Source organism: Cotesia glomerata, linkage group LG1, assembly GCF_020080835.1.
Source record: "Cotesia glomerata isolate CgM1 linkage group LG1, MPM_Cglom_v2.3, whole genome shotgun sequence".
NCBI lineage: Eukaryota > Metazoa > Arthropoda > Insecta > Hymenoptera > Braconidae > Cotesia > Cotesia glomerata.
This window is the reverse complement of record NC_058158.1, coordinates 11,759,113-11,772,966: the sequence shown is the minus strand read 5'-3', so window position 1 is coordinate 11,772,966 and position 13,854 is coordinate 11,759,113. Positions and strand designations below refer to the sequence as shown.

Here is a 13,854-nt window from a genome sequence, read left to right as displayed (position 1 = left end):
ACCAGCGTTTGGCGCCCAGTGTCAGCGATGCAAGCTCGGGCTTTCTGCTTTCTTCAGCTACAGCTTCAATTCGATCTACCGATTTCACCAGAATTCAACAGAACAGCACAAAATTATCTGTTCTCAGCCTCCGCCTCATTTATAATACCTACCTGCTGAGATTCCTGCCCGATAACTGTTTCCAGGAGTTTCACAGTCATCCGCGGACCCTGGAGTGGATCAGACCCTATTAGCTGCTCTTATAAATACCGTATTTATGTTTATTTGTTGTGATTTTCGACCGTTGAATTAATTTTGTTCGATCGTCAATGAATTCGGTGTTTTGGTGATTTTGATATAATTAGAAAAGAAAATCTTCAAATTATGTTTGAGTTAAAAAATTGAGAATTAAATAAATTATAGAGCTCTCAGCATTTTCTTATATAAAATTTTCCAAGTTGTTTCACTAATATGAAAGAATTAAAATAATTTTTTTTTTAGTTACAGGATTTTTTTTCGGCGAAACTCTGCCATCTTGAAGGAATCGATTCAATCTTTTCCCACTGGACTGCTCATTTTATTCAGAAAAAAGACGGCAATTCTCAGAGTAATATCAAAATACGGATCAAAAATTCCTGGATCAATTTCTTGAAATTTACAGCTTACTCCATTTTTGAAAAATCTTTGCTTACTTGAAACATTGTCTCTAATTTAACTAATACATACTTTTAAATTAAAATTAAAATTACTTTGTCTAAAATCTTTTATTTTAAAAAATTATGTCGAATTTTTATTTTTTTTTTTTTTTTTAGAGCATTAAAAATAAAAATTTTTCAAAAGAAACATTTTATTTGATTAACTTTATTAACAGATTAGCTGAAGCTATAAATACTGATTTTTGAATAATATTGGCTTTGCGAAAGTAAACCTATTAAAAAATAATAAGAAATATTTATCTTTTATAACTAAGCTACAAAATTTAGAAATAAAACAAACTTCTTTGTATTAATTATGTAAAAATAAAAAATTGCATCTAATGTAAAATCTTGAAATGTCTAATATATATTGACAGTTATGTATCTGATATAAGGCCGTTTTGTATACGTAATTAACGGTTACACGTCACGGAATCCGAGATCATTACATCCGCGACACTATATCTGCGTCACAATGTCCGCGACAAATTTAGGGAACTGGGTAAATAAGGATAAAGGGAAGGGGGGACCTTTTTCGCTCAGTAGGAATTTTTTGGTAACTGAAAAAATAATAATTCAGACAGCCCGGACTGGGACTCGAACCCGGATCGTTCGGTTACGCGCCAAAGGCTCTACCAGTTAAGCTATCCGAGACACTGTCCGTAACTACCATTCAGTCATCTATTAAGACCTGACTGAGCAAACGCCACCGTCCATCTTACGGTAAATAACAAATAAATTGTAGTTAAATTTGTCATATAGACAAGTCAATGAAGTAGTCATGGATACAACGTCGCGGATACAATGTCGTTGGATTTCGTGACGTATAACCTAATTAACAACTACAGGACCATAATATCCACGGATGCATGGCATGACTGAATTCACGATAATCCTGTGTGGTATTCATTAAAAAAGTTTGAAAAAAATAATTCACGTGGGCGTGACTCTTGTAATCCGAACGTCGGCTACTAAATTGTTTATATATGTATATTCTTATAAATACATTATTTCCTAAGTCATGCAAAAACGTGGGCTGATTCAGTGTTGTAAATTCACGGATTTTTATCCTCAGTGGTTTAATATCGTATTTATATTTATATTTGTATAAAATATATGTAATATTTTGCTGGTAAAGTCTTAGTGATTCTTTTTATATGGTAAATGTGTGAGAAGTAAGCGATAAAATAAAAAAGAAACCCGGGCGATGCAACACGTGGATTGAACAAAGTAGTCAGTCTCGACTTCAACAGATGGGAGAACGAGAACGAGAATAAGTATGTGGGTTAGGGTTAGGGTTAGGGTTCGGTTCTTGTAGTAATTTGTTAAATAAAATCACCCTTAATTTAAGTTTATAACATATATATTTATTTGAGCTTTAATTGCATTTTAAAATACAACCGAAATAATTAAATAATTACAATTCTGGTAAAATGGTTTCAAGAGATTTTTGCGTATACATGTGCATATCTTTGTGGACTCGTGAGTCGTATCAATTAATTTCGAGATTTTAAGTTTTATAATTAATAAACATCTGAGAGCGTATCCTTAGATTTGTATACTTTTGTAATTTTTATTTTTTATTATTAATTAAATGAATTTTTAATATTTCACTGGTATTTTTTTTTTATTTTTTTTTTCTTTTTTTTTTTTAAGTATTTAGTGTTTCGCTGGATGCCATCGAACCTCGTATAGTAACTTGCTCACGAAAGAACAAAAATTATCACTCATTCTATCTTTCTCTCTCACTCACTCTCAGCAGTCGTATATAATTACAATAATAATAATTAATATTAATTATTATATTGATAAATACTTTAAAAGTCCGCGATGGAAGAATTATTACAGTTTACAAGGAATACGTATACAAGTGTTTGTTATTTTATTATTTAATATTATTTAATTTATTTTCTCTATATCTTTGCCCGAAGTAATCGGTATTTACCATACAATATAATTATTTTCCAGCATATTATGTCGACTATTTAAAAACCATCATCAACACTCATCCTTTCGCACTCGCACATATTTACCTAACTTTTAAGTTTTTCTACATTGCTGCTCTATTAATATGATTCCATTCACGCATCCACCCACACCCTTTTCACCCAATATCACTGTTCGGCATAATTATTTACCATCATTTACTTTATTAATAATTAATCATTAATAATCAATTAATCATTTATTTATCTGTATCTTTATCGTTAATAATAATAATAATAATAATAATAATGATCATAAAAATAATTATAATAGTAATAATAATTAAAATTTGTATTGAATCAATATACACAGTATCAATAATACGAATGATAATAATGACAATATTTTACATATAATGACACGAGTCGGCTCGATTGGCGCAATAAATACATTTTTTTAAACAAATAAAATTTACAATGGTTCCATACACGAGTGCCGTGGGCTTAAAAAAATTCGTTATTATTAATAACTAATAATTATAATTATAATAATACAATATAATATATAATATGTAATCGGCGGATAGCCTTAATAAACATCTAATCGCGACAATAAACCGTCACAGCGTATTGCACCGTGCGCTCATCTTTTCTTTTTACACTGATAGAAAAATTTATTTTTTATTAATAAGTGGTTCATTAACAAGCTAAAACATTTACAAAAAATTTGCATTGAAAAAATCGGACAATAACTTTTCAATTTTCGAAAATTTTTAATTTTCTTAGTGAGAAATTTAAAAGTTTATTAACTCAAGCGGCACAAATAAATTGACTATTTGGATGATTTTTTAACAAAAAGTAAAAATTAATCATTATTAACTTCAATGCAATAAAACATTGTACCACTTGAAAATGTTTAATAAATAATTTGCGCAATTTAACGCATGGTATACAGTTTCATTTTATGGAGCAATGAAAAATATAAAAAAAAAAAAAAAAAAATAAAATTTCAAGAGACATAATGAACAACGAAGAGAACATCTCTTTTTTTTTTAATTTTTTTTTTTTTTTCAATAAATTCTATCAGTGTATTAAATATTTTTACAAAACAATGCTCAGTTTTATCGTTCTTCATACAAGATCTTCATACAAAGGCGCTACTGCTAGTTACAGCTAATAAACCTACTCTTAATCTAAGGTGGTATACATGACGGTCATTCGACGTGATAATTATTCTCGAAATTTAATATTTTTATTTTTATTAATAATTATTTTTATTTACTGTTTTTGACATTTTATTTTGACTTAATCGAGTCGAGCATTAATTGCTTAAGTATTTTATTATAAACATCACAAACTTGGCCGCTGAGCCTGTTTTCGGTGTCATATGTTATTATCGTGTGTAAATATGTGTGTATGTGTGCGTGTGTGTTTATGTGTGGCTCAGCACTGCCGCGAGATATGGTGGCATCACAATTAATTAACGCACTTGAAACTTATCGAACACGCACACACTATTATACACATCCTGAGTCTTTAGTCCGAACCGTCGTCGTCACAAGTCGCGTTTAAGTATACATTGTTATTGTAATTGTAATTATAATTATTATTGTAGCTGCAATTTTTATTGTAACTATAAGTAGATAATAATAGTGATAATGATAGTAATAATAATGATAATAAAATAAAAAACTAACTGTATCAGTCACATCGGTAGTCATTTGTTGAATTACAGTCTTCACTAAAATTTATCGATTTCCATCCTCGATGCTACGGATTTTATCCTAATTAATAGTTTTTTTTATTTTTTAATGGAGCCTAAGTACAGGTAATACTTTTTTGTTTTTATTGACATTTATTTAGTTGGATCCGAGTGACTGTATATTTGTGACAAAATTTTATAGAAGAATTACATCTTTATTATAGAACTCTGCATGATTTAATCATTTATTTTTTCTTTGAAAAAATGGAGTATCTAAAACAACTTTTTTCGTGGAAATTAAGAAGTTAATTTTTTTTTTAATTTAATAAATAAGATTATGATTATTTAAATTTCAGAAAGAATGTTATTAAAAAAAAAAAAAAAAAAACATCTTAAAAAAGCTTTTTTTGTCACAGATATCAAATTACGAAGCGATCCAGCTGATTATTGATGAATTCTAAGAACAAAATTGCGAGGACGGAGAAAATTATTAAATATATATAATGATAATAAATGTAAAATAATGACAGTAGAAAAGATGAGCGCACTAAAAAACTACCCTAGCCAGTCTTTTTTTCCCGATACAAAATTTTTCCAGGAAAAAAAAATTCTAGCAATTCGTACGCGACAGTAAGGAATGACAAGACTCGACGCGAGTTACGCAGCATCTGAAGAGAGACTCTGTGGAAAGCCAAATTATCATCTATTTATATTTATATTTATATTTATAATAATAAGATTTTTAAAAATAGTTTATGATAGTCTCGTTGTGACAACAATGCAACGATTCAACGTGACGTATCTCGAGTCAGTCTTAAGATGAGTCGTATAACGCGCGAAAATATTTAAAACAGGACAGGGAGACATACTGCCTATCTAATACATCATATTACTTTTATTTTAATTTAGATTTTTATTTTATAATATTAAAACGTGACCACGATTGGTCAGCTGTGTTTACACTATAGATACATTTATGTACAAATGGCACCGCTACTTACGGGGCTCGGACTATACGTATTTGCTGGATAATTGCTTCGCCAGCTCCGTATACTTGAGAAACTTTGAGTGCGGACTCTCCTCCAGAGGAGAAGTTGCCGCCTGAGACGGACTTCCATTCGCTTGCGGAACAGGTGGAGACTTTCTCTGCGAACTGGGTGGTGAAGATCCGCTATGGGTACTAGCTCCACCTGACGATGGTTGACTCGCCGCTAATGCTGCCGCAGCTGCTGCAGCTGCCGCCGCGGCAGAACGTCCAATCGTCAACGGATCAGGGATCATGCCGTCTTTGACGAAATGCATCTTTGACAAGTGATGCCTATATGCACCTTTAGAAATGAATGGCGTGTCGCAAAATGCGCATTTCATTATAGAGTCTGCCGTGACCACTGCGTCGTTGCAGGCCCAACTGAAGGCCAAAATCGCTCCAGGAGTTGGCCCCGCTCCTTGACTGGAAGTTGCCGTACTAGTGCTGCCACTTGCGTGTTGCTGAGACGAACTGTGCCCAGACCTCGAACCACTGGCTACTGCTGGGCCGCGTGTTTCTGTCTTGTCGCAAAGTTTCTGCAAAGCTGCCAACGGATGACTGCTAGTTTTACGCCCCTGGGTCTCAGAACTGCCTCCTGTGCCGCCCCCACCCGAGAGGCTGTCGAACATGGAGGACAAAGCACCTAGACTACTGGAAGTTTTGGTGTCAGGAGTACCACGAGGTGTCACTGAACGATCGCTGCTAGCTGGACTGCTCGTACTATTCCTGCAAGGACTGCGCGCCACCTGGTTGTGGGACTGTTCTCCAGTACCGGTGGATCGCGGGGTTGGCGGGTTTAACTGGGGGGAAGGTTCCCTAGGTTCTTCGGAAGCAGTCTCTGTATTATTTTGCCCGTGACAATTGTAAGGAGTTGTTGGTTCTTCTTCATCTCTTGAATCTTCGACTTCTTTTTTGACAACAACTTCTCTGGGCGGCTCTTCTTCAGGAGCAGACGGCTCAGCGTCTTCATCCTTAGGCTCTTTTTTGACAACAACTTCCTCATCACCAGATTCCTCGGGAACTGAATGCCTGCTTGGCGTCGTTTGTTTTTCCGGTGAACGATGGCGATGCGACGAAGAAGCAGAGGAATGTCTGTCCTGGTTGACAGAAAGGTCCAGCCGTCTTTCGGGAGTCATCGTGTCGGTGCGAGTACTTCCCCGTTCCGATATCGAACTGGATTCACTGCCACTTCTTTCTCGTCTCGCTGCTATCGCGGCAGCATTGTATTGCTGCTGCTGATAACTCCTGAGGAGGTTCATCGTCTGCGGGTCGACCAACGGCTTAGTGTAGTCTACACTTTCATCAATTCCCAAACGCTTGAGAATGCTGGATCCAATCGGCGCCCCAGACTGACTATGATGATGCCCAGTAGCCCCATGACGACCTCGAGAATCAAAGCTTTTTTCGATCAACTTCTCGATAGCATTTAATACCGACGGTGAAGATGTGGTAGTTGACTCGTTGGCACTGGGAGTTGGAGTGTCTTTCCCCGGAGTAGTGGTGTCACTCGCAGAGGAGGGAGATCGATGATGTCGAGAGGAGACTGAGGAGGCGTCTTCATTGACACTTTTCCGGCCGCTCTCAATGACAGGTAACACCTGAGACATGTTATTCGACATCAGCGCGGATTTCAAGAAGTTACGCTGGTTTATTCCAACGGTGCCAGCACCGATGCACTGCCGTATGTGCTCCACAAACACAGACGTTTCTATCTTGTCCCCGCACTTTTCACAAGTTATTCGACCAGCGTGCTTCACTAAACTATGTGTTAATCCAGTTGTAGTATCTCCGTTCTTGAATTCATTCTGGGCCCGCTCAAGCTCCAACAATTTTCTCACTGGCAGGGACTTTTTCCTTTTCTCGCGAGTCTGTCTTCGACGCCCGCCACTTTCGGTTATCGAACGCATAATGTGTTCCTTGTAGTGAGAATTCTTCACCATATGATTGCTCAGTTCTTTCAGCGAACTGAACGCCTGGTCACATACTTTGCAAGTCAACACCGCACTGACATGGCTGCTGGTAGCTCCACCTACACTTCCAGGACCTCCAGGAGTATTTCCATGCTGTCCTCCACTTGGTGGCATTCCACTACCAGGACCTGTTCCACCGCTTCCCATTCCGCTTCCAGGACCGCTGCCTCCCTTGCCGTCATCAGATGACTTCCACGAGATTATTTGCTCCTGGGAAATAATGTTCGTGTAGTGCTGAGTCTGCTGCATATGCGAGGTCATCTCCGCCAAGGATCGGAAGCTTTGTCCGCACCACATACACTTAAGAATCTGCCTCGTCTGCTCTGCGCCTTTCCCCAACCAAACATCCTGTCCTCTAACAAGTTTCCTTGGAAGAGGCATTGTCTCCTTAATCAGCAAATTCAATTCCGATGGACTCTGTTTACTGGGTGTCGTGTGGCTATTGTTGCTGCTACTTCCGGAGCTATTAAGTGATTGATGTTGATGTTGTTGCTGTTGCTGTTGATGCTGCGAAGTCGGAAGCGATTGCAGATTAGAAGCGTGAGAATGTAACCCTGATGGAGGTGGTACCGGCATGTTGACTCCGCAATGCTTGGCTTCTTTCATGTGCGTGGTCATTGCTGCAAGTGTCGGGAAACTCTGTTTGCACCACACACACTTGAGGACGTCTTTAGCCTGATCAGCGCCTTTGTTTAACCAATGGGACTGCCAAGCACTGTGACGACTTCCTGAAGCACCACTGGGCGTACTTCCAGTAGAACTTCCACCAGATCCTACGCCACCGGTTGGCCTGTAAAGTTCATCTCCACCAAGTTTGCTGAGCTCGCTCATTTTCTCTAGCGCCTTGGTGGCTTCACTAGGTTGGTACGGTTTGTCAAGTGCTGCTGGAGGTTTCATTTTCCCGTTCCATAACTGGTGATGGTCGACAATACCCGGCGTGCTCTTCGGGGAAAGCTGTTGCTGACTAGTAGCCGCCGCAACTGCAGCAGCAAAGTATGGAAAGTGAGATGCTACGACGGGAGAAGTCCAAGGTGAGACTACCGGCGGCCTACCGAAGGCACCTGCAGATGCAGATTCTTGGTGTGCTGAAGCTATCGTTCCAAGTCTTGACGACTTCCGTGGAGGTGGAGGCGGAGAATCTTCCTCGCGAGTCGGTCGTTTTCGACTGGAAACCGAGAGATCAAGGGGCCCATTGTTCGTTTCGCTGGAAGACGAGGGTGTAGGAGGCTTGCTCAGGTTCAGAATATGCTCTTCTTCATCTTCGGAAGAAACTTTCCGCGTGCTAAAATCCAAGACTCCAGGGAGTGGAGTCGCGGTGGGCGACACATCGCCACTTGTGGGTGAGACGAGAAGACCAGGAGTCGCGGCAGGAGGCGAACACGAGGAGGTGACAAGGGGAGATACTGAGCCTCTTGCTGAGAGCGGTGAGTGGCCCAGTAACAGTCGCTGGTGGGTTTGCTGGATGTAGGCCGCCATCACGGCCGCGGAATGCGAAGGCAGTAGAGGGTGGCCTGCCAGAGGCACTATACTGCCGGGGCTGAGTGGACTCGCACTACTGCGATTCACCAGAGGCGGGGGACTTCCAGCTGCAGGTCCAGATGATTCCCTAGAGTCTCTTGAGGGGCAACGTGGACTCATTGGCTCCCTAGAACAGAAATTCAATTATCTTTTAGGCAAGTTTATTTTGATGATCGAACAGGGAGTATTTATTTTGCTAACGAACTCAGTAAGTAATTTTTTATTGATCATGATTGACAGGTTGAATACATAAGTATGCATAAGTTAAAATATGTTACTTCAACCATCTTTAAAAGTAATATGGTACAATTGACTGACAATTGAAACGCCCAGGTTTTGAATTTGACAAGAGAATAATATATTTAACGATGATTTGTGATTTTTTTGGACACATACACAAGAAGGAAAGATTTACTGTAATCCAGAAATATGTGATCTTTATAAATTTATTTCTTTAGCCGATAAAACTCCGTTTTAAGTTTAATAAAATAGTGAAAAAAGAAACCAGAACTCGTATTTAATATGATTAGGCTAACAAGATACTTTTGCGCGCAGGTCTTATAAAAATCATAACAGTTGCAATTTTGTTAGTATTCGAAAAGTAGCGCTGCTATCGACTGAAGGCTTTCAAGTTTCGAGTAAAAATTTTTAATATAAAAAAATATAGTTGGTTCAAAATAGCTTTTCATGTGATTGATGTATTTACTTCATTTCATTACTATACACAACACGTTTAAGCAACTTTAGAATTGAAATTAATACTAAATAATTGCTAAATATAAAATTTTATATGACCATAAACGATCAAATATGTAAATATCTAACTTTTTTCCAAGATATATACACATGGATGTGTACGGGTATGAATATTTAATAATGATAAGTCTCTGAAAACACGCGACATACACGGTAGTACAGCAGCCGATAATTACAAATCGTCGTATGTTTAATGAAATATAAGATAGCAATAAACAAGAAATATATGAATATGAATATAAATATAAATATACCTGTTATACTACCGTGAGAAAGCAGTAGTGAGGTGGTGTGGTGTATCTTTAGGCGGTGGGTGGTGAAATACGGAAACATGTGAATAATCACTTGACGTAAGAGGACACGTGTTATTATATACTGTATATGAATAGCGCACGGCACTGGTATAGTGTGTGGCGTGTGCGTGTGTGGGTAAGTGGGTGAAACTAGTGGCTAGTGGCTAGTGGCTAGAGCCACTAAACCTGTCGACGGCGCGTTGGTAACTGACTCCCCTGATTCTGACTCTGACTGAATGTTGAATGTTGAATGCGCGTGCAACGAGATGAAAGGGAACCACCGGTACGCATGCAGGGGAAGTTTTTGGGGTTCTGAAGTGAGGTGGGGGCTAAGGAGGGTAGACCTAAAGGTGGGGATGGGGATGGAGAGAATATTCAGAGCTGCCGACAGACATAACACTACTACTAGCGAGTGCGAGAGGATGAGAGGTGAGAGACGAGTAGTAAACACGCGCCTATCTCTATTAGCTGAGTGACGCCGGTACGCGGCAACTGCTTGAAAATGTCTCGCTCCTTTTATTTTGTTATATCGGGCATGTTTATCCCCGTGCCGTGTAAACGGAGATTTGTTATACGGTGAGGATTCTACTAATTTATATTACGATATACAATTAGAACAGCTTGCGGGAATCAGGGCCAGACAGAGATTGTGACGGCCCGCGATCAGAATACCGAACAATCTTCAAAGGATCCTTCAGTTTGTTTTTTATTGCTGTTTGTTTTTGTTATATGTATTTACGTTATTTATGCGTTTATTAGTCTCCCAGGTGTATATTATGATAAGATTTTTTACTTATTTGATTTCACGGTTTTATTATTGTTATTATTTTAGTTTTAACATTTGCGAAACTGTATTCACAGTGTAAATATCAAAAATATTATAAATTTTTATGTTTTGCCATCAAAACTTCAAGCGGAATAATGGAGAAAAATTTATTATAAAAAAAAGAGGAAATTAAACATTTAAATAAAAACGTTTTTCAGTTTAATTGTCGATAAGTTGATGATTCTTCAAAAAAAAATGACATAAATTTTTTATCTGACTACTACTGATTTAAACTACTCAATTTTTTTCATGTTTGCGGTTTGAATAAAAAAATTATAAAGAAAAATTTAAAATACCTGTCGGGAGGTCCAGTATCTCGGAGGGCAATAGGATTTAACCTTGATGAGACAGAGGGTGGGGGCGTTGATGGACTAGGTGCTGAATCTTCGTCATCAGTAGCGTCAGCTTCGTCATCCTCTTTGGCTGCTGCTGGTGGGCAATTTCTTTCATTGGGACTTATAGGGCCATCCTCATCTACACATTCTCCTTCTTCAGCCTGGAGCTCCGTACCAGGTCCCGAACCTTCGATACCGTCTTCCCCTGGAATCACAAAAATAAACAACATAAATCACTGATTTGCCGTTGTCATTGCTGGGAGATATAATTTAAGTGCATTCATAAATGTCAACGGTTTACATTTGTAATATGTAAGTATGAGAGCATGATAAATGTGAGGATCCGAAAGGAAATTTAAGACATCATAAGTATAAGTATAAGAGAGTGTGCCACCTGGTCGAATAGTAAACGCAGGATGATATAAAGGTGCAGATGCCGAGCAACAATGACGCTATCGGTTCATTTATCAGCCTTTCTGGCATACCAGTACATCGAGTACTGAAACGCGTCACTACAGAGTACCAGGGTCCACGACAGTATCCATTGTTAGTGCAAACTTGTTCCGCAATGGGTATTATGAGTTTTAATCAAATAATTTCCATTTCATCTTTCGTTTCTCATCACAACCTCCATTATTGACAATTTCTGTACCTATTACGATCATTATCAACATCATTTTATTTATTTTTCTGAATATTCCTTCTTAGTTTATTTCTGTTGTAATAAAAATAATGTTAAATATAAAAAAGTGAGTTTAAGCTAAGCCTGAATCACGCTAAGAGAACAAGCGAGTCGCTTAGCGGTGTCAGTGATTTACGAGTGAGCATTGGGATCGAATGCCGTGCAAGACGGAGGTGAGACATTGGACAGGTGCTAGATGCAAATAAGCCTCTCTGGCTCTGATGCCCAAGAACCAGAATCGTGGGGACAAGACCAAGAATAAAATGAGCTGAACCCGGACACGGTGAGACAACGCCGAGAAAACCAACAACACGCAGTTTAACCGCCATCTTGCATAGTACGTATCCTTTTTAAAGAACAAAAAAAATAAGAACAAGAGAAAAAGATAGAGAAAGAGATGTAGGAGAAAGAATAAAAATAAAGTACGTTGGAAAGAAAAGGGACAGGTATAGGGAGTGTCGGTTGTGCTTCTACGATAGCAGAGGGTGTACGAGTTTGTCCAAGAGATGAGGAACCGGGCGGGGAGGGTGGTACCAAGATCCAGCATCTCGCATCCTCCTTTTTACCACCAATACTCGCTAACTGGCCAACCAAGGATCGTTTGTTCATGGTCCACCGAGGAAGAGGGAGAAAAAGGAGATCGCACATTGATCCGTCCGGGCATCGGCAACTAATTACGCAGATTTATGTCCCCATTGTCCATTGTCTCTGCTCGGGCTGAAGCTCGAGAGAGATCCTCGAAATAGCGCTGTAAGAAGGAGATGAGAAGAAAGAAAGACACCGAGACCGAGTTCTCGAGGACGAACAAGTAAAGGGAATACGAAAAGGTCCGAAGAGATCCATGGATCAAAAACAAGACCGAGAGGACTCGAAAGCTCTGGGCTTAGTAAGAGTTGGATGGAGTGAGGCCCAGGGCGGACCACCGGCGGACAGCCCCGCCCGTTTCTTCTGGCGTAGCCCCCTGGTCCTGGCTGCTGATATGTCCACATTGGCTCCAACTAACTTCAATTCTTTGACGTTTTATTAGACTTTTAGGTTGTTTTCTGCTTAGTTTTTTCCCACGAAGAGCGTCTAAGCGCGTGCGACGCCCGTTCAAACCAACACTCTTTACAAGTGACTGCAAGACGCACTCAGTCCTCGGACTGACACCTGGTGATTTAGAAGGCACACCGTGGATCGGGTGGCAGTAGTTCTCGGAAACCCAATCACGTTTCTCGTTATTTATTTTAGCTGCTGGTCAAACATAGATATATCTAAACTGTTGTATCCAAGGTCAGCAAGACGCCGAAGAACCTAGCGATGATCAGCCGATTAGTAGGAGAAAGACCGGTAGGGTTCAGATGCAAAATAACCACGACCTAAAGATTGCTAGCCACTAACAAGAACGGTTCTTGTCTTGGTTCCTCTTCAACCAGCGCTGAAAGGTACCAACACCAATACCAATACTAGTACTAGTTCAGAAGAACAAGAACTTGTGGTGTATCCGAGCTCTGACACTCGAGAAGATCGCTGCAGCAAGATATCATCCACCGCTACTGCTCTCAACTCGGTCAACTGGTTACTCACTAGTTACTGCTTACTGGCTTCGCTACCTTTTCCCTCTTTATCTTAATTCTTTAACCCTTATACCTTGTGTACTACCTTTCTTCTATTTGCTGCAATATACAGACTACAACATGCTGATGGCGTAGTACTGAGTATTGCGATTATTATTCTGGTTAAGGGCCTTTTTCTCGCTCCAGGAGGGGGACCACTGCACAACAATAATTAGTCTTATCTTTCGGATACTTCTCTAAGGTTATACGTGTAACGATTCCCTTTGGTTAGCTAGCTCACGACAAACATAAGCACGACCCGCGGATATATGCAGATAAGCGAGATATCCCCTTACATAAGTACATGCTTGTAAAACTTGCACGGTAGCAGCATACACTGATTCTGCTTCTGCCTCTCTTTCTCCCTTTCGTTTTATATTTCTGATACTTATGTTGCAGAATGCTCGGTTGCAATAATAGGAAAATACAACTCTGGCTTCACTGCACCAAAAGGATATCTAATAACAAGTCAGTCAAAGGACGCTACGAATAAGACGATAGAAGCATCAGCTGCAGTAGGAACAGCAGAAGCTTCAGAGGGATGGAGCGAA

The 13,854-nt window shown here is 39.1% G+C and overlaps 1 protein-coding gene across 5 annotated transcripts in view; it reads right to left on the bottom strand.

The window, feature by feature from the left end:
* Window positions 1-2,288: 2,288 nt before the first annotated feature.
* Window positions 2,289-13,854, bottom strand: part of LOC123275307 (protein tiptop) — a 198,988-nt gene continuing 187,422 nt past the window's right edge. For 4 of the 5 annotated variants that reach the window (XM_044743331.1, XM_044743334.1, XM_044743333.1 and 1 more), the window contains 2 exons: window positions 10,988-11,231; window positions 2,289-8,943 (listed from right to left, as the gene is read on the bottom strand). In XM_044743331.1, the coding sequence (XP_044599266.1) occupies window positions 5,313-8,943; window positions 10,988-11,231 (3,875 nt within the window). In that variant the 3' untranslated portion in view covers window positions 2,289-5,312. Of the gene's footprint in view, window positions 8,944-9,826; window positions 10,078-10,987; window positions 11,232-13,854 lie in introns of those variants that run through there. The other variant, XM_044743335.1, reaches the window with a different exon arrangement.